Below are 21,400 nucleotides of genomic sequence, written 5' to 3' on the forward strand. Positions count from 1 at the left end.
TTTGCTGGAAGAATAGGTTTGAAGAACATACAGGAGTCCACTCTACTTCCTTTTCAAAAGGATAAATTATTCTCTGCTAAGACGCTAGCGCTTCTTTATCAAAATCCTAGATGCGATCATTACACACGCTTGAGCTGCCACTCTGGTCTATTAGAGGAGCTTCACATAAGTCTGGTCCGTTGAGTTGTCATTGTTTAATTTCCCTAGATCAAGATATATCAGATGAATGAATCTGGGTGAATATAATGCCTCAGCTACTGTAACGTTTTTTTTAATTTTTATTTATTTTTTTTTATTAATTTATAAGGATGCTACTGTAGTGTGTTCAAAAACCAACAAAATTGATAAAAAAAGAAACCCAATTTAATCAACCTAGCGGTGATAATGCCTTTCTCGCTCAAAACAGTAATTAATGGGGATAGATCCCATTATTTCCATCATATTTGATTGCATACATTTATATCACAAATATAGCGCTGAAAAATTTATCGCCAATACAAGTTTTTAATTATTATATAGAATTCCAAAAGATTTGACAAGACATCTTGGACGAATTTATAATAAGCAACATACGATGGAAGAAGAAGAAGAAGAAGAAGAAGAAGAAGATTTGAACAAATAATCAATCAGAAGTTCAAATGCGCTCTGTTTTGATAGAAGCCAGAAATAGTGCTTTATCAATTGATAAGCAGTATCTTGATGTCAAAGTTCACATATTATATTATCGTTTCATGTCGGCGCAATACGCGGATGCATCCCTTACAATAGTCACGAAGGGAAACGAAGAAAGTTGCACGAAAGCGTGAAACAGCAAAACGGTGGCGGTTTGTAAATGTCATAATACCTGAGAATTGGGGCTGCAACAAAGTGGATTTTGGTTTCAAAGGATGACAGGATTCATATGCATAAACAGCTTCTAGTCCCTCAAGCGGTGTGTTGAGAAGAGTTGAAATGATTAGTGAATCTGGCAACACTGGCTGTATGACTGGAGTTATTGGCCCATACATACATACTGAAATGTTGGTTTATATTGTAATAGTTTAAGAGTTGTGATGTTGTTCAGGATCATGGATTAGAAACTAGTTTGTAAGTTGAATTATGTATGCGTAAATATTAATTACTAATGTTAAATAAAATCTAGCTTTGAAGCTTTGCATAATGGACAATGCTGTCAAGGAGGTTTCATTCGAGCCAGAGGAAAATCATCGCAACACGGTGGTTAGTGTTGAAGTGCCGACAGTTTACATAAAGTTCTAAACTGGTATTGAGATTTTATTCAAATTTGAATAGAAATGTTATCTATCGTCTGGTTGATGATTTTGACGAAGCTGATGAAGCCATAAATAAAACTCTCGAAAGGGGAAAGTATGAACGAAGCACTGAAAAGTATACTCTTGTCAAAACCCAAATCAACAATATTATAAATCGTGCATTTCACATTATCGTCGTGAACATGCACCCAACCGATTATACTTGTCATCGGACTTGCCTGTTAAGAAAATGTACATGGATTATAAAGAAATCCATCAGATGGTACTTCGAGTTTGGAAAACAAAAACAAAATCCATCGTCAAATTGGGACACGAAGACTGCGCAACATGTGTTTTGGCAAATCAGCCCCACAAAATCTCAGAACAGTCCGATGACAGTCAACTATCATTTGTGTCTAGCGCAATACTGCGCGCCATCGCATGTTTGACCCGTACGAATAGGAAATCCAGCAAAGATGGGATTGATATGCGATCATTGGAAGCATTTGTAAAGAAAACAAAGGTTACAAGCAGGTCAGAAGAATATCCCGACTTTTATCAAAATTATATTAACATATGTTTTTATGTTATCCTAAATTTCTATAACAAAATTGGTTAGAAACTTGGTGCAGGATGTTGTTAAAATATCTAAATATACTTATAGAAAAAGTATACTACTTAAAACAAAAAACTTTCAAATTACAATTTTAGAAAATTTATAACAAAATCACATGTTTACTTTGCAGTTGGAAATTTTTAACAGGTCTTAATAGGTATCCATATTGTGACCAACAATCAGAAATTTTTAGGGAAAAATTACTTAAGCTCTTTTAGTGAAATGCCTTCAACTGTCTAAGATTAGTAATTAGATTAGAAATTTTTGTTTTTGTCTGAAAAAGATTTTATTTCAAGAACATGAAAGTAAGCTCATTGCTAATAAGACAATCTTTCCAAATTATATCAGCGTAATTGTGATCTCTTGCTTTCCATTCGTTTACTTTTGTACCGAATGTTTTAGGCAGAAAGGATAAGCAAATCTATATTAACTTTTCGAATAAATATTTCTCTGTTTGGAGCATAAATTATTACATTAATCAGTACTTCAAAAGAAACGTATTTATTCAGGCGTTACACAGTGTTGTAAGCAAATTTGTAATAGAACGAAATTGCCAATTTATGTGTTAAGCACTTTATTAATTTGAAAATCTGTAAATCTGATGCGAAGTTTAAAAATACAAAAACACAAGAATAGAATAAATATATTATTTACAATGTAAGCGGAAAAATATCGCATAGTTATAACCATTGCTCTTTTTCATGCGGGAGATAATTTTATTATGGTCGAATTATGGTCGTATGCTGACAGGGAAGGGGGGGGGGGGGGGTTGCTCCTCTCCGGAGGGGCAAATCTTATTGAGCGTCTGTTCTCCATGTCAGGATCGGCTCACAACAGCTGTCTGTTCTCCATGTTAGGGGCGGCTGATCATCGTCCGAATGCCAGCGAGGGACTCTAAGTGAAACTGTGTACCATGGTCCACCGGAAATAAGGAGGAATGGTCCTCCGGAAATTTAGGGGGTTTGGTGTCAGGCCCTGCAAGCCAGCCAAAAAAACTCACGCAACGAACAATCAACAAGAGAGTACGGACCGGAACCATCGGCGAAGACCACTGCGACGAAAAGGGACTAGCGATTGGAAACTCGGTTCGTGGAACTGCAAATCTCTCAACTTCATCGGGAGCACACGCGTACTCGCCGATGTGCTCAAGGACCGTGGATTCGGCATCGTAGCGCTGCAGGAGGTTGGTTGGAAGGGATCAATGGTGGGGACGTTTAGAGGTAATCATACCATCTGCCAGAGCTGCGGCCACACACACGAGCTGGGAACAGTTTTCATAATGATGGGCGATATGCGAAGGCGCGTGATCAGGTGGTGGACGATCAATGAGAGAATATGCAGGTTGAGGATCAAAAGCCAGGTGTTCAACTTCAGCAATAATCAACGTCCATAGCCCACACTCCGGAAGCACTGATGATGATAAGAACGCATTCTACGCGCAGCTGGAACGTGAGTACGAAAGCTGCTCAAGCCACGACGTAAAAATCTTCATAAGAGATTTGAACGCTCAGGTTGGCCAAGAGGAGGAGTTCAGACCGACTATTGGAAAGTTCAGCGCTCACCGGCTGACGAACGAAAACGGCCTACGATTAATTGATTTCGCCGCTTCCAAGAATATGGCCATTCGCAGCACCTACTTTCAACACAGCCTCCCGTATCGGTACACCTGGAGATCACCACTGCAGACAGAATCACAAATCGACCACGTTCTGATTGATGGACGGCACTTCTCCGACATTATCGACGTCAGGACATATCGTGGCGCTAACATCGACTCTGACCACTATCTGGTGATAGTTAAACTGCGCCCAAAACTATCCGTCATCAACAATGTTCGGTACCGACGACCGCCGCGGTACGACCTAGAGCGACTGAAGCAACCTGATGTCGCCACTGCATACGCGCAGCATCTCGAGGCAGCGTTGCCGGAAGAGGGTGAGCTCGATGGGGCCCCTCTTGAGGACTGCTGGAATACAGTCAAAGCAGCCATAAACGACGCAGCGGAGAACAACGTCGGGTATATGGGTCGAAGTCGACGGAACGATTGGTTCGACGAAGAGTGCAGACAGATTCTGGAGGAGAAGGACGCAGCGCGGGCGGTCGCGCTGCAGCAAGGTACCCGGCAGAACGTGGAACGTTATAGACGGAAGCGGAGACAGCAGACCCGCCTTTTTCAGGAGAAGAAACGCCGCCTGGAAGAAGCGGATTGCGAGGAGATGGAACAGCTGTGCCGTTCTCAAGATACACGCAAGTTCTATCAGAAGCTCAACGCATCCCGCAAAGGCTTCGTGCCGCGAGCCGAAATGTGCCGGGATAAGGATGGGAGCATCTTGACGGACGAACGTGTGGTGATCGAAAGGTGGAAGCAGCACTACGAGGAACATCTGAATGGCGCTGAGAGTACAGGCAGTGAAAGTCAAGGCAGCGGAGGAGATGACTACGTCAGTTCAGCGGACGATGGAAGCCAACCAGCCCCCACCTTGAGGGAAGTTAAGGATGCCATTCAACAGCTAAAGACCAATAAATCAGCTGGTAAGGATGGTATCGGAGCTGAGCTCATCAAGATGGGCCCGGAAAAGCTAGCCACTTGCCTGCACAAACTGATAGTCAGAATCTGGGAAACCGAACAGCTACCGGAGGAGTGGAAGGAAAGGGTTATATGCCCCATCTACAAGAAAGGCGACAAACTGGAGTGTGAGAACTTTCGAGCGATCACCATCCTTAATGCCGCCTACAAAGTGATATCCCAGATCATCTTCCGTCGTCTGTCACCATTAGTGAGCGAGTTCGTGGGAAGTTATCAAGCCGGCTTCGTTGACGGCCGCTCGACAACGGACCATATCTTTACTGTACGGCAAATTCTTCAAAAATGCCGTGAATACCAGGTCCCAACGCACCATCTGTTCGTTGATTTCAAGGCGGCATATGACAGTATAGACCGCGTAGAGCTATGGGAAATTATGGACGAGAACAGCTTCCCTGGGAAGCTTACCAGACTGATCAAAGCAACGGTGGATGGTGTGCAAAACTGTGTGAAGATTTCGGGCGAACACTGCAGTTCGTTCGAATCGCGCCGAGGACTAAGACAAGGTGATGGACATTCGTGCCTGTTGTTCAACATTACGCTAGAAGGTGTCATGCGGAGATCCGGGTGTAACAGCCGGGGTACGATTTTCAACAGATCCAGTCAATTTATTCGCTTCGCGGATGACATGGACATTGTCGGCCGAATATTTGCAAAGGTGGCAGAACTGTACACCCGCCTGAAACGTGAAGCAACAAAAGTTGCACTGGTGGTGAATGCGTCAAAGACAAAGTACATGCTTGTGGGCGGAACCGAGCGCGACAGGGCCCGCCTGGGAAGCAGTGTTACGATAGACGGGGATACCTTCGAGGTGGTCGAGGAATTCGTCTACCTCGGATCCTTGCTAACGGCTGACAACAACGTTAGTCGTGAAATACGAAGGCGCATCATCTGTGGAAGTCGGGCCTACTACGGGCTCCAGAAGAAACTGCGGTCGAAAAAGATTCGCCACCGCACCAAATGTGTCATGTACAAGACGCTTATAAGACCGGTTGTCCTCTACGGACATGAAACATTGTCCAGTCCAGCATTGTCCAGCTCGAGGAGGACTTGCAAGCACTCGGAGTATTCGAGAGACGGGTGCTTAGGACCATCTTTGGCGGTGTGCAAGAAGACGGTGTGTGGCGGCGAAGAATGAACCATGAGCTCGCCCAACTCTACGGCAAACCCAGTATCCAGAAGGTAGCTAAAGCCAGAAGGGTACGATGGGCAGGACATGTTGCAAGAATGCCGGACAGCAACCCTGCAAAGATGGAGACGGCGTGGAGCGCAGCGAGCGAGATGGGCAGACCAGGTGCAAAACGACTTGGCGAGCGTGGGGCGTATCTGAACCGTGCATTGTGGCGTCAAATTGTTGATTCAGTGTTATCTGTTTAGATGTTAACTAAATAAATGAATGAATCTTGTTGTCTGTATACCGTGATGAGTACTGAAGTATTTGCAGCACCGCACTCTAGATCAGTTTCCGTGTTATTGTTTCGTTTTCCTCAACCACTGACCCAAAGTTGTATTCTACCGAATTTTCACTTTTCCCCGTCAAATTCACCAGTTTCTTGTATATACAAACTATACGGATCCCAAGACGAATCGATTAGGGCGGAAATTTTTCAATCGGTCAACTCGTTCGAAAGTTAAATCGTCAGGAAGGGAACTTCATTTCATTTTTATTTATATAGATAGATAGATAGATAATCGACATCAAATGTTGTTTTCATTATAATCTCAACAGCAGAGCCTAATATTAGTTTGCTCTAATTTTGTTAACCGACTTTGCTCGGGAAGATCAATCATAAGTTATTTATTTGTATGCACTTTATGGTTGTCAATCTCGATATATTTTCTAATGAACCTCCTGCGCTTGTCTAAGATACATCATTTACCTAAATATTTCTAAGAATACTGATGATAAAAAATATGTTCGAGTGCTAGTAGTTTTCCTTACTACTCCAATAATAAAATTATTTACGGTTACTTGTAATAAAATACTTGTTTGCGGTTACCGATAGCGAAAATTTCCTGGAAATTTTCCTTCCTCCAAATCTTCAGAACAAAAGTTTAGTTCAAAGGCACACAAACATAAACTAAAATGGGACCTGTGCCCAAAGCAAACGTGATAGAATGTTTGTCCCAAGTTACCAATCCTAAAGTTAATCACGCACTCGACATCCAAACGGCAATTGATAGCTTGCATGCTTGGCTCGCGAAGTCCCGTAAGCGGAAGGTCCCGTTATTAGGCTGACGCCACCAGCAAGGACAAAGATTTTTTTTTAACTGACATAGACAAAGACAAAGAAGAAGAAGAAACCTAAGACAAGAGCACCGACAGAAATGACGACTTGGCAACATGACGCACGCTGATTGGCCGACCAATCAGAAAGCAGATTCCATTCTTTAACATGTATAAAAGAAATGTACACTCGCTCGCAGAGCATTCAGTTTGTTGTGAATTATCACGTAGAATACATCATTGGTTTAAATTGAAACCGCTTTCTTATTTCTGGACAAGCCAAACCAAAAAACCATTCTCAAGGTTTCAAGAGTTATTAAATAATTCTCAAAAGTCGCTATCGTATGGACTCAAAGGCCCCTCCAGCCGAAGGGCGTTGATACAGTCTACATTCCAACCTAGCCAACTGGGTGGTTTATTCCAGGCATCCTTCAGAGGGAAGGTGCCGCTGTCGAGGTTAAGATTCGACAGTTCCCCGCTAATCGTCCGTGATCGGACATTTGGTCCAATCGAACCGGATCCACGATCGATCCGCATCCTGTGTGTTGTACCCGCAACAGGCTGAGTGCTGGCAATCTGACTATTGCGGCCAGCCCACATCACCGTTCCCTGTCGCCAATCTGACGATTGCGACATCGCTCCCGCACGAAGTCGAGGTTTAGTTTGTTGCTAAAGAACAGCCGATCGTTGTTCCTGTTCCGATACGATAGCGACGGATTAATTAAAATAGTTTTCTTAGCTGTCCATTGAGAGCAAGTGACGTAGTAGGAAACCGATTGCTGCAAACCGAAGTGAAACGCGCGCGAGTGAAATTAGAACAAGTTTCTGTGTGTCCGACATTTTCTACTCATTATTTTCTATCGCGCGCGAGTGAACATGCCGCTAGTGCATACACCGGCGAAGGGCGAGAAGCCGAAGGCCAGGGACAATAAAACGTTGGTATTCTTGCGGGGTCAAGCGAAAGCCCAGACTACCAGGATCAGGAAGGCACTTGATGAATTCGCCGGAGCTGGATCCGAAACACCCAGCATAGCATAGCATAGCTTACGGTGTATTCGAAGAAGCTGGATCACTTTTACAGCGAATACTGCAGCCATCACGAGAACATCATTGCGCTTCCGCCGGAAGATTGAATGGAGGAACAGATGAAGTTCTACGATGCGTTCGAATCACAGCACACTGAAGCTTGCGTGCTATTGGAAGCCATCATGCAGTCGATCACTGCCACTAGTAACACGCCATTGAGTGTGATCCCACAACCACAACCGAATCCTCCGAGGATCATTGTCCAGCAGCAACCGTTGGTGCCTTAATCCTTCCTTCGACGGAAAACCCGAAAACTGGCCACGCTTCAAGGCCATGTTTTTGGACATCATGAGGACGCCAACCGATCCAGACGCTATAAATCTCTATCATTTGGATAGGGCTCTGGTCGGCAGAGCTGCTTGAGTGATTGACACCCGAACGCTGAGCCAGAATAACTACGCGCACGCGTGGAAAATTCTGGAGGGACGCTATGAAGACAAACGTGTGATAGTGGACATCCATGTCAACGGTCTGCTGGGATTACGGAAGATGAACCGCGAAAACGCCAAGGAGCTGAGAGAGCTTGTCGACGAGGTCACCCAACATGTTGATGGGTTGAGCCTCATGAAGGAGGAGATGCTTGGATTCTCAGAACGTTTCGTCGTCAACCTGCTGGCAGCCGCTCTTGACAGAGACACGCGAATTCAGTGGGAAGCTTCCATTCCCCACAAGCAGTTGCCAACATTCAAGGACACTGTCGAGATTATGAGGAAACGCTGTGCCGTTCTAGAACGATGGGAATCTCTACACAAGCCAGCATCCACAGTGAAGACATCGTCGCCAGTAAGGAGCCAAGGACAACTACCGAAGAACAGAGCAGTGCGTGTTCATCTCGATTTTTCTATGTAACATGTAAGGCCAGGCATCATACCCTTCTCCACGTCATTAACCTTGATTCTATTGATAGCTCTAGTTCTAATTGTGGCATCCTCACCTCTCCACTTATTAATTGCTTCGTGAATAAAACCCCTCGTCTAAATAACAGTTTGTTTATGACAGCACTCGTTAACGTGGCTGTTAGTTCGGGTAAATTTGTTCCCTGCTGAGCATGTTTAGATTCAGGTTCTCAAGCTCATCTGGCATCCAAATCGTTCGTTGATAAATTGAATCTGCCAACAACTTTAGAAAAAACTGAAATTGTGGAAGCTAACGGAACAAAATCAATGTTGACAAGTAGTGTTAAATTGAAAATGTTTTCACGGTATTGCGATTATCAAGCTGAGATTGATTGCCTAGTTGCAGATAAGGTTACGGGTTCAACCCCATCTAGTTTCTTTGACACCAAATCCTGGAAGATTCCGGATTACATTTACTTGGCTGATCCTTCATTCAATAATCCAGGGTCTGTTGATTTGTTGATTGGAATAGGAGAGTTCTTCAAATTAATGTTGTCTGGACAAATAGTTTTATCTGACGAACTACGAACATTTCAGGAAACACGTTTGGGATGGGTTTGTGTTGGATCCGTTAAAACAGCTGTGCCAATCATTAGTTCATCGCATTGTGCATTCGACTCTAAGGATTGTGTAGACAGATCTGCTAGTCTAAAACATCATGGAGATTGTAGTCCCTCGTTTTTATCGAAACCAAAATCATCGAAACATACTCATTCTAATCAGAAACAAATGGATGAGCGTCTTTCAGATCTTCTTCAAAATCTTCAAGGCTCCAAAGTGTCGATTGCCTCTCAAAAATCAAGCCCAGACGGCTTTTCGCACATTCCGTTGTACTGTTTCGGGAGTTCTTCGAAGACGATGTCTGAGTCAGATACACATTCTGTAGATAATCGCAAATCTTTCCGCCCGGGGGAGAATGTTCGCGCCCAAAGCGAACGTGATAGAATGTTTGTCCCAAGTTAATAATCCTAAAGTTAAGTCATTTATGCAATTACGGGCAACATAAGAGTAATAGTAAAAAATGGTAAAAAATTGTACACAACAAAATTCGTTCTCTTCATTGGTAAAGTTGGTAAAAAGTGTTACGAAGGATGTGGCATTGGATCGTTTCATACTGAAGCAAACATGCATGCAATCATATATACAATCATGTATCAAGCAATAATAATTAGTGTTGTTTTGCTGCCAATGCTTACCTTGGTGCCGAGGAACTCATGAGATGAGATTCAAGACTGGAGAGAACAGTAACAGATACAGTACACACGCTTGCAGATGTAGTTTGAAAACCACTACCAGATACGTCACCCGACACAACGTATGCGTATTGATTCGTCAAATCCAATGGACTGATAAGATATTTGCTTGATTAATTCATCACAATAAACCAGGAATTGATTAAGATTGAATATTATTATCGGTATTACAAGATGCAATCATCCTTCATTACAAAAAAATGTTAAATATTCTATAATCTCCAGCAATTCGGTGCACCGATATGAAAAGAAAATCGACGAGGATAAATCTATCAACGCATTACACCATTTTGACACTGTCTGTCTCAATTTTCAAATTGATAATTTTGAATTACGCCATATAACAAGAATGTTTTTGGCAACCATCGAAATGAATTTTGAATTTCTGGGACACAGAACGATTATTAACGATTTTAGTGAAACGCGTTTAAACCCTTTTATAATGAAGTTGAGTTAGTTCAAAAATAAAAGACGTTGACGAACAAAGTACGCGAAAGGCAAAGCAAGATTTTTTTCTCTGGAACTTGCATTAAATTTTCTCGTGAAAGTATAATCATGAATGCATCCGATTAACGATATGAGCTCGCCCCGAACAAAAATAATACATAATTGGCATGGTATCCGAACCATTTCAAAACAACAGCGTCTAACAACGTGCTACCTAGTTTGAATTTCCCCCACCGGTCGGGCTGGTTGTCGGACAGCCAGTAATAGATACGTTCGATCGATTTGTATCGGCTATTTATTTAAAATAGTTTCTTGTAGCAGGGTCTAGTAGCTTTATAATTCGAATTAGATTCAACAAATGTTCGACAATGAGTTTGTTCTTTTGCTTTCATCCATAAAAGAGAAGAATAGGTTTGGTATTGGTTTGGTCTACCCCACACATATTTTTTTCGTAATCATGAATTTACTTTGAACTTTTTCGTAGAGTACTATTTGTGTTTGAATTGAGTTGCTCTCCCATATTTAGTAAATGGACAAGTAAATACATTTACACGTAATTAAATGGAGATTTGTACAAATTCTTCAGACTTTTGTATTTAAAATGCACTTTTGGTAAGTAAGCTTGATTTGACTTCATTGGACAATGAACTGACCTTCAACTTTTTTTATTTTTAAACTTTATTCAAGGGATTTTTCAATCAGTATAGAGTTCACCACTGTCTGACCTTCAACTGATTTTAGAAAATTAGGAAACAATTGAATATATACGTAATATATACATACGAAAAACAGGAATGATTTAATTTTGGCTGTAACTCTATTTTCAAAAATTGGTCCAGATGTCCCCTTAAGACCTCAAACAAACCAAATGCATAAATGTGTCTAAAATATTATTCAAAAGATCGAATTGATCAACTTGGAAAAAAAATCTGCAAATAATATCTGAATATATCGTCCAGATCGAGCCCCTTTGCCGTTCAACGCAATTCGTGAGCCGCCTATGCACTATCACTATCAAGTCATTCATCACGGATGCAAGCTTTCCGCGCCTTGCAGCCAACTCGGAGCAGTACACATTGTTAAGCTCCTGCAAGCAAACCGCCGTCGCCCCAGCACTTGTTGGCCGGTCTGGCCGTCGGGAAAAATTTAAATTTCACTTAAATTGCACTCTTCTTGTGTGCCCGCGGATAACACTTGCCTATAATGAGCTTTCGCGAGGTGGGTAGCGGTCTGTCGGCTGATGCACATTGGTTGGCGCACTGTTCGACTTTATCCTTTCACTTTCTCCATGCTTGCCCGAACTGTTTGCTATTCGTGTTGTTTTGCAAATGGATTTTCTTCTACTGGAGGCAAACTATAGTCGAGGGCACAATTTTGCATTTCGCAGGGTCCCGAGTTTGTCTTTCCTTACTTGTGAGTAAGGATCGCGTTTCACACCTTCATTCGATTTTTCACAGCCCACGCACGTTCATATGAAACACGATTTTAACACTTTCGCTTGTTTTGTCCACATCTCGGGCGGCTCACGAACCACTTATCTGTACGACTCCTTTGGTTGCAAGGGTTCGACGATCGTTTGGGGGCACTTACCTGATATAATGGACATGCTTCGATTGTGGTTTCCACGAATTAAATCCGACGGCTTGAGCGTAGACTCTTCGACCACTTCAAGGCCTGAGTCAGAATCGGGAGCTTCTCCGTTCTGCTGCATTAGTTGCTGCTGCTGCGGAAGTTGGTTGTAGTAATCATGCTGAGCGTTCTGCTGCAGATGACCGGACGAGGGACCCGAGGACGAGGCCCCCGTGGTATTGAAAATCATCGCGTTATGCTGCGAACCGACGCCACCGCTGTTCATATGCTTGTGCAGATAGAAATTATTACCGTTCGTCATCGAGCCGGACTTGGTCTGACTGCCGGGCCCGTAGTGAGTCGGCTGCCCCGATGACGCTGACGATGACGACGACGGGGCCTTCAACGGTGGTGGCAATGGTGGCGGTGGGGGTCCCACATCTGCAAACGTGCGCCCGAGAGAGCCATCGCGATGCAAACGAAAATTCAGAAAAGAAAAAGAAGAAAAAAGGAAAACATGAAATGAAAATGAGAGTAAAAGATGTAAACGATTTTCACTTGAGGTGCGAAAAAAAACTAAAAGTTTATTATGGATTATGCTGTCTCGTTTCGGGTGGCGGATTAATGCAGATGCTTGCGATTCTTTTGAGCAAAGGTGAACAAAAGCTAGGAAAAATACAAAACATTGTTCACGGCTATGTATATCTAAATCGTATTAGCGAAAAGCATGTATGGAGATCGTTTCATAGCTTAAAAGTAAATTGTTTTGTAGAAAATTATAATAATCAATCTAGCGTTAATGGTGCTTTTACGCTAATAAGACTGTCTGTAAGGTAATTTGGTATTTATGTTTTATTTGTGTAAGGCATAGGTTGATATGGACTGTTCATGTTTAGGCAATGCAGGTGAACCACAGTCGTATGACTTACCGTAGAAAAAGAATCATTACCATCAGTAGCGGTTATCAACCTGGGCTTTGAATTTTGAGAAGTTAGCGGGCTAAATGTCACTTAGTGACGGTAACGGCGGGTATTATTTTGGACTACTTATTTCCGGTAAAGCTTGGGGTAGCAAATTTATTGCGTTTTAACTTTGTCGTAATCCTTATGCTTACTCGAGAATTTATGTTGTGGATGGGGTACGTGCAACCTGGCGGCGCTCTTTTGCGTTTTTGCCTTTCTTGTACAACAAAGTTTTTATGCAAGTTTAGGCAACTACGCAGATTAGCTCGATTTATTTTTTAGCACGGTCGTGAAAACTGTGTGAAACTAAATATCACAAACGTCGGGTTGTAGATTTTGGAATTTTCACTTATGTGAGTTTTTGATAGAAGCAGTAATTTGAGATGCGTTTTCACGCGGATTTTTTTGAGGACGCAAAGGAAAACGCGAAAACATAGCCCCGCAAGAGTAGAAGATAGAAAAATATGGATCAGATATGAATTCCTTTTAAAAGTAAGACAAGTAGTAGTTTATTGATCTTGGTGTCTACCTTTTCCTTTCGATGAGAGATAATCGAGTAATTTTCGGGTCAAGTGCAAATTATTTAACGTATACGTATATATATACGTATATATATAGTATATATATATAGTTGGATTTGAAAGAAATTTGCATTTCCTTTATAATGGTATTCTCATGACATTGTGCCTTCGCAAACGTACATAACCTTTATTTGACTAATTACCTTTATATGAATTTTCACACAGCGGATAGTTATAAACACAAGCGCATAACTATTTTGTAAATTTATTTAGGTTTTCGCTACCGTCATCGGGGGTGACAATGGGTCACTATTTCAACTACTTAGAATGCTTGTAGAATGTATTGAATGTATCTGAGGGAAAGAAGATCAAAATATAAGAGACCTTTTTGAACGATTTTGCTCTACGACCTCCAGGCTGCCGATGAGAGCGATGACCCATTCTCACTCCCCAGACACATTGTCACCCCCGATGGCGGTATTGAAAATGAATAGATTTTCGTTAGTGTAGTATGAACTTGGAAGCCTGGAAGATGAACAAAAATCATTCCTACTTGATGATAATCATTTTTTGTTTCACCATTTTTACGTTTCACTCTTGAATCGCGAAAATGTTCTGTGAGAAATTACAAAAAATTTATGACCGCATCGTGATGCAAACTATTCAAATTTCCGCGACACTGTTAGCGAGCAAAACGTGGAGGTTATTCTTTGTCGCAAAACGATTTCTTGGTGAAAGTTTACAAAATTTTATCAGAATTACGACCTCTAGACATGACCATTTCCATTGAGCGAAAAAAATCAACATCAACAGGCTAAGTTTGAAAGAATATGAATATGTATATTACATTGGCCAAATAAAAAAATACTTCTCGACGAAATATTCAAATTTCAAACATCCCGAAATTCTTAACGGAAAATTATTTTAAAAAACGCCGCGATATAAACCCTGGACCAATCGTAAAAAATTAACCCTGATGTTTTGTGAAAAATCGCTCTAGAATCCGAATAAACTTCTCTGTAGCGTTGGACACAAATAAATGAAAAATATTGGAATACTTTTGACGGAGGCCCGGAAGTTTTTCCCAAGGACATTCGCAAGAATTTTCGAAGATTTTTTTCACTTGAATTTCCCTCGGAAGTTCGGAGGAATTTCCCTCGGAAGTTCGGAAGAATTTCCCTAAGAAGTTCTGAAGAATTTTCCTTGGGAATTCGGAAGAATATTCCACAAATGTTCGAAAGAATTTCCCACGGAAGTTCAAAAGAATTTCCCACGGAAATACGAAAAAGTTTCCCACGGAAATTCGAAAGAATTTCCCTCGAAAATTCGAAAGAATTTCTATCGGAAATTCGAAAAAATTTCCCTTGGAAATTCGAAAGAATTTCCCTCGGAAATTCTAAAGAATTTTCATCGAAAATTCGGAAGAATTTCCCTCGGAAATTCAAAAAAAAAAATTCCCTCGGAAATTCGAAAAAAAAAAAATCCCTCGGAAATTCGGAAAAAAATTTCACTCTGAAATTCGAAAGAATTTCCCTCGGAAATTCGAAAAAATTTCCCTCGGAAATTCGAAAGAATTTCCCTTTGAAATTCGGAAGCATTTCCCTTCGAATTTCCCTCGGAATTTCGGATCAATTTATTTCGGAAATTCCGAAGAATTTCCCTCGGAAATTCGAAAGAATTTTCCTCAAAAATTAGGAAGAATTTCTCTCGGAAATTCGGAAGAATTTCCCTTGGAAATTCGGAAGAATTTCCCTTGGAAATTCGGAAGAATTTCCCTTGGAAATTCGGAAGAATTTCCCTTGGAAATTCGGAAGAATTTCCCTTGGAAATTCGGAAGAATTTCCCTTGGAAATTCGGAAGAATTTCCCTTGGAAAAATTTCCTTGAAATTGAAGAATTTCCCTTGGAAATTCGGAAGAATTTCCCTTGGAAATTCGGTAGAATTTCCCTTGGAAGAATTTCCCTCGGAAATTCGGTAAAATTGGAATTGGAAGAATTTCCCTCGGAAATTCGAAAGAATTCCTGTCGGAAATTCGGAAGAATTTCCCTCAGAAATTCGGAAGAATTTTTCCTCGGAAATTCTGAAGAATTACCTTCGGAGATTCGGAAGAATTTCCCTCGGAAATTTGGAAGAATTTCCCTCAAGAATTCAGAAGAAGTTTCCTCGGGAATTCGGAGGAGTTTCCCACGGAAATTCGGAAGAATTTCTCTCGGAAATTCGAAAAATTACCCTTGGAAATCCGGAAGAATTTCCCTAGGAAACTCGGAAGAACTTCCATCAGAAATTCGGAAGAACCTTCCTCGGAATTCGGAAGAATTTTCCTCGGAAATTCGGAATAATTTTCCTCGGAAATTCGGAAGAATTTCCCTCGGAAATTTGGAAGAATTTCCCTAGGAAATTCGGAAGAATTTAACTCTCCTATAAATATTGGAGGCTCTCTTGAGCGAATGGCGAGAAGAGCAAGTCTTGCCCGAGATTATGGAAATAACATAACAACACCACGAGAGCTGTACAACTGGCCAATTAAACAAGCAGATAACAATATCACGAAGCTAAATTTCTGCTACATATCCACTGAGCTGTACATCAAAATGTCAGAAGAACTCGAAGAACTATATAATAACAATTAATTGCATATTATTCGGCAACTCGGCCGTACGAAAACCATTTTTTTGTTAAATATCTTGGCTGTGCATATGCACAGCATATGTTTCGAAATGGACAAATTGATATGAAATTTGCGAAAAAGAATTCACGTGTCTTGGAGGGACTCGAACCCTCAACCTCCTACTCTCTAGATAGGCGTGATAACCCCTACACAACAAGACCACTCAAAGGTCACGTTTGCGGAAAAGCCATCAGAATCCGAGTACCAACCTCCACCGCGGTTAGCTCTCTTTTTTGCAAATTGAATATCTTTCGGATGCTTGATTTGCCCAATCTCCACATGTGCTTTACTGTTGTATATCCACAGCCAAGCGAGTGCACATTGTTTATTAAACGAGAGGATCGGTATATAGTATATCGGTACTGGTTTTACTGGTTACAACACTTGAAACTGTGTCAAAAGGTCGAAGGTCAAAAGGTCGAAAGGACAAAAGGTCCAAGGGTCAAAAGGTCGAAAGGACAAAAGGTCGAATGGACAAAAGGTCGAAAAGTCAAAAGGTCGAATATGTGTCATAATGGCGAAGGTCAAAATGTCGAAGGACATAAGGTCGAAAAGACAAAAACACAAGAAATAAGTAGTGAAAAGTAAGAAGTGAGAAGGGACTAATGAGCATAGATAAATGAGAAGTGGGAAGTGAGAATCGATAAGTGAGGAATGAGAAGTCTTTTAGTAGTGAGAAATGAGATGCGAGAAGTATAAAGTAAGAAATCAGAAATAAAAAGTGACATGTGATGTGAAAAGTAAGGAAGGGAGAAATAAGAAATGAGATAAAGATGACAAGTGAAAAGGTAGAAAGAAGGAGGAAGAAAAAATATACAGTAAGAAAAAGAAAGGATGAAAGAAGAACAGAAGTACAAATATGAACCAAAAAGAAAGAAAGAAGAAGGAATAAAGAAGGAAGATGGAAGAAAGAAAAAATAAAGGAAAAAAGGAAGAAAGAAGGAAAAAGAAGAAAAGACACAAGGAAGGGAAAAGAAGAAAGAAGGAAGAAGCAAGTAACAGGGAAGGAAAAAAAGAAGTAAGATGGAAAAAATAAGAAATAATAAAGAAATAAGAAATAATAAATAAAGAAAATTTGGGGATAAACTCAATATACTGGTCAGTTTTAAGTTTAGACCAAAATGGTTGCACAACTTCTAAAAACGGTACGGTATTCGACGACTTAAAATATCCGGAGAAAACCTATCCTGTGATAAAAAAAAGTGTTGGTCCATTAAAAAGTCCATTTTTTCGCGGCGACTACTACCAGAGCTGCATGGGAATGTACGGCAACGTTTCCTATTTGAACGTGTCCTGTGAAACAATCCTCAATTACAGTGTGCCACTCTACGGCTACTGTACTCCCATCTTCATCCTAATTACACTGACTGCCAACTCACTGATCGTGATGGTCCTCAACAAGTGCAGCATGGCGTCGCCGACCAACTTCGTGCTAATGGAAATCAAGCCTATTTTCGCAATCGTTGAACCAGAACGAAGCATATTCCCCGATTTAAACCAGGACATTGCTTGACGAACTGTTGGTTCTGCATCTCTGAAGACTAAAACTAGCTGGTGTTGAAGAAAGGTCAAATTGAAACTTGGTGAGAGAATTCCATTAAATTATATATATTTACCAAATGATATTCAAGCTACATGATTACATATATAACATAAAAAAAAACATCAGGGCACCCGATTGAAGCGATTTGGATAGGAAGAGTGGAATTGCCAACTTCCCATTGTTAACATCTCGTGGATAAAGGGTGGGCTCTTCTCCCCATCTATTGGGTCAATCTGGGAAATGAGGGCTAGATTATAATATTGTATGTACGAACTTTCTTCTGGAAGGAGATTCTCTGTTCATCCCGTGGATTCGCATAAGTGTCCATTTTTGGCCCTTCATACAGGAGTTTGATGAAATACAAACAATAATATAATCATGATCAAATCGTTTGTCAGATATGGACAGTGCTATCGGCAGGTGCCTTGCTGCAATAGATGGTAGTATCATCATCATCATCATCATCATCAGCAGATCAAATGAGTGAGTGCGTTGTTTTTTAATCTTTGCCAGAACATACTCTCGTGCACAATCAGGAAAAATCAGCTCCAAGGCACAGGACGGTAAAACAACGGGTCACTTTCATGCCCTGTGCCAATGCATCAGGCTAACATAAGCTGCCAATTCTAATGATTGGTCATTCCAAGAACCCTCGAGCGTTCAAAAAGGTTCCTTTTCCATTGCTGTACTTCTCATCCAAAAATGCCTGGATGACACGCGTAATTTTCAAGCAATGGTTTTTTGGCACATTTGTTCCAAGAGTAGAGAAGTTTCCTGCAGTGTAAGGAATAGAACCCAAGGCTGTCCTGCTTTTGGTCAACTGTTCGGCACATCATTTCGAGGATGTCTGAAGATGGCTTGATCTTTGTGGTTTTTCTGCCCCCCAACGTTAAACCTCACATTCAGCCAATGGATCAACATGTTATCCAAATCAAACAAAAGACCAGATAGGGGAACTGTACCGGTTTTGGCCTTGTTCCTTCTTCTTCTTCTTCTTATTGGCATTACATCCCCACACTGGGACAGAGCCGCCTCGCAGCTTAGTGTTCATCGAGCACTTTCACAGTTATTAACTACGAGGTTTCTTAGCCAGGTTACCATTTTTGCATTCGTATATCATGAGGCTAGCACGATGATACTTTTATGCCCAGGGAAGTCGAGACAATTTCCAATCCGAAAATTTCCTAGACCGGCACCGGGAATCGAACCCAGCCACCCTCAGCATGGTCTTGCTTTGTAGCCGCGCGTCTTACCGCACGGCTAAGGAGGGCCTCCTTGTTCCTAATTTGGCCAATTTTGCGAATAAGTCCAAAAATAAGGCAATACGCAAGGGTTTTATTAGTTGCAACAATCCCTCAAGCTTCAACGCTGCTTTCAACTGATCGATTATTTTGGAAAAATATGTATTTTTCAGGGTTGGCCAAATTAGGCACTAAGTTAGCCAAAACCGGTGCACTTCCCCTACCGCAAAAAACTACAAAACAAAAATATTTTTGGTGGCGGTGATGCGGCACAGCGTCCTAAGCAAGCGAACCTCGAGGACGTCGCCGTCTGGCTTTAAGAATCCTGGATGGAAGTGTCGCAAAATGTGATTCAGAGATCGTGGAAGAACATCGGAGTGATGGTTGGCACAAAATTGATGCACCGAATTGATGACGACGTTATTCAATATGCCGAATGTTGAAACGGACGTCGCACCTTCTGAATATCTTGAAGAGGACTTATGCGTTGATGGTTGGTCAAAACTCCGAAGAAGAATGCCTTGAGGATGACGACCTGGATGAGTCGGTAACAACAATGGACATTAAAAACCTGGCTCCGTTGGATAATAACACTTGTAGAAAGCGTTCGAATGCCTCAACAGTTACTATACCATTCGATGGGCAGAAGAGAATGGTTTTGAGCTTGTTAAGCATATGCGGTATTTCGAAAAATTTCGTTTCAGGTGGTTCGAAACGAAATTCCGCGGAATTTCGCGGAATTTGAGCATGGCGAAATCTGATTTCTTGATTTCGTTTCGTTTCGTAAAATTACAAAAAATTCGCTTGAAAAAACTAGCTTCTAACGAAATTTAACGGAATTCCGCGGAATTTCGAAACAAATTTAAACTTGAACCATACTTTATATTATCAAAAATTTTGGCTGCGCCGCTGAACAAAATCGTAAAGTTGTTTTCAAAACTTAAGGTCACTCCTGACGGAATCCAAGTTTCAAAGTGCTCGCGTTTTCGGGGGCACTCCACTCGATATGGAGGCGACGCACAACTGTCATTTCTGTTGATTTAACTTTGCTGCGTCACAGCATGCGTGAAAAAATGAAAATGACAGTTGTGCGTTGCTTCCGTATCGAGTGGTGTGCCCTCGAATACGCGAGCACTTTGAAACTTGGATTCCGTCAGGAGTGACCTTAAGGTAATACAATATTCCTATTAACGCTTACCACATAACCCCATTCACAGTCCACAAATTCGTATGTAGTTTTCTTCTACATGAATGCGGAAACGATCGTATGGATGCTGGTCATGGGACGGTAGCTGGTCCGGAAGAACGCGAAGTGAAAAAAATCTACCTCGTGTAGCAGAAATTTGTTTAACCAGTGTGCAATCGATCGTGTTGATGCTGATCACGCCAGCTAGTGTGAAGTTATAAAACTAATGTCTGCATCGAAGAGCACAACATTATTTAGTGCGGAATCGATCGAAACGAAGTACATTGATTTTGCATTGGACTGATTTGAAACACAGTTTTCGTCTTCATGTTTTCAAAATAACTTCGTTTACAAAAAAATATTGTGTCGCTTACCAAGGGGTTTCACACGAATTACCTTCTCAACTAACCAACGATTCCTTTCCCGTAGTGCTCACGGAGATGCAGAGCATTCCTCGGTCTCTTATAACAATGAGTGTTAAACTAATTTTCCTTTCCTAATCCTAAATTGACTATAAGCACGTGACCAGCATCATCATTGGTCATGAATTGGAAACTCCGAAGCAAGTATACAATAAGAATAACTTTTTTGTATCCCAAGAATATTACAGTTAATCAAGCTAATAACACAGACAAACAGACATAACACTTGTGAAATCCTCATCGTTTACTGATTTACTGGTCAATTTAAAATATCATCGGATTTGCTCGAGTTTGACGTTTGCTCACTACCGCCATCTGGTTCATGGTTTGCCCAACTTAGTGAAAACAACAGATACCGTTAGGGTGTTTACGACGATGAATTTCATGAGTGAATGTTCAATGTGTTATGTCTGTTTGTCTGTGCTAATAAGCTCTTCTTTGACTATTTGCCCAATATGTAAGGAACAATAAAGATTTGTGGGCATTTCCAGATCTTCGCATGGAATTTGCGAAAAAAAAATCCAGAACGGGTTGAAAGATCATTAAAATTGCTGAAAGTTCTTTACTTAAGATTGCTTTCAGTTCATACTGACCATAAAAGCTGTTCTCATATGCCAAGGACACACAGACTATAGCTCAGTTTGTCGAGCTGATTGTATATAAGACTATGGGTCTGTGAATTTCAATCGGAAATACATATCTTCGTGCATTTTACTTACTGATATAAAACTGATATAAAATAATCAAATTAGGGACACACGCTCCACGATGAATTTCTTTGAAAGCGGCACAAATGCTGGGGTATTGTATCATCGCCAATGGTATATACGGCGAGAATGTGGCGATTTATCACAGATTGTCTTTTCTGTTATTGTAACTCCTTTGGTCGCAAAACAGTTATTCGACTTCGAAAAAGTGAAATCAGAATT

General features: G+C 41.1%; 1 protein-coding gene across 1 annotated transcript in view; it reads right to left on the minus strand.

Annotated features, from left to right (window-relative positions):
- Window positions 1-21,400, minus strand: part of LOC134205559 (putative uncharacterized protein DDB_G0279653) — a gene marked incomplete at its 5' end in the record, with an annotated part of 128,451 nt that overhangs the window by 72,613 nt on the left and 34,438 nt on the right. The window contains one exon of the mRNA XM_062680890.1: window positions 11,950-12,369. Coding sequence (XP_062536874.1) covers window positions 11,950-12,369 — 420 coding nt within the window. The remainder of the gene's footprint in view (window positions 1-11,949; window positions 12,370-21,400) is intronic.

The sequence above is a fragment of the Armigeres subalbatus genome, chromosome 1 (genome assembly GCF_024139115.2).
Source record: "Armigeres subalbatus isolate Guangzhou_Male chromosome 1, GZ_Asu_2, whole genome shotgun sequence".
In the NCBI taxonomy this organism is placed as follows: Eukaryota; Metazoa; Arthropoda; class Insecta; order Diptera; family Culicidae; genus Armigeres; species Armigeres subalbatus.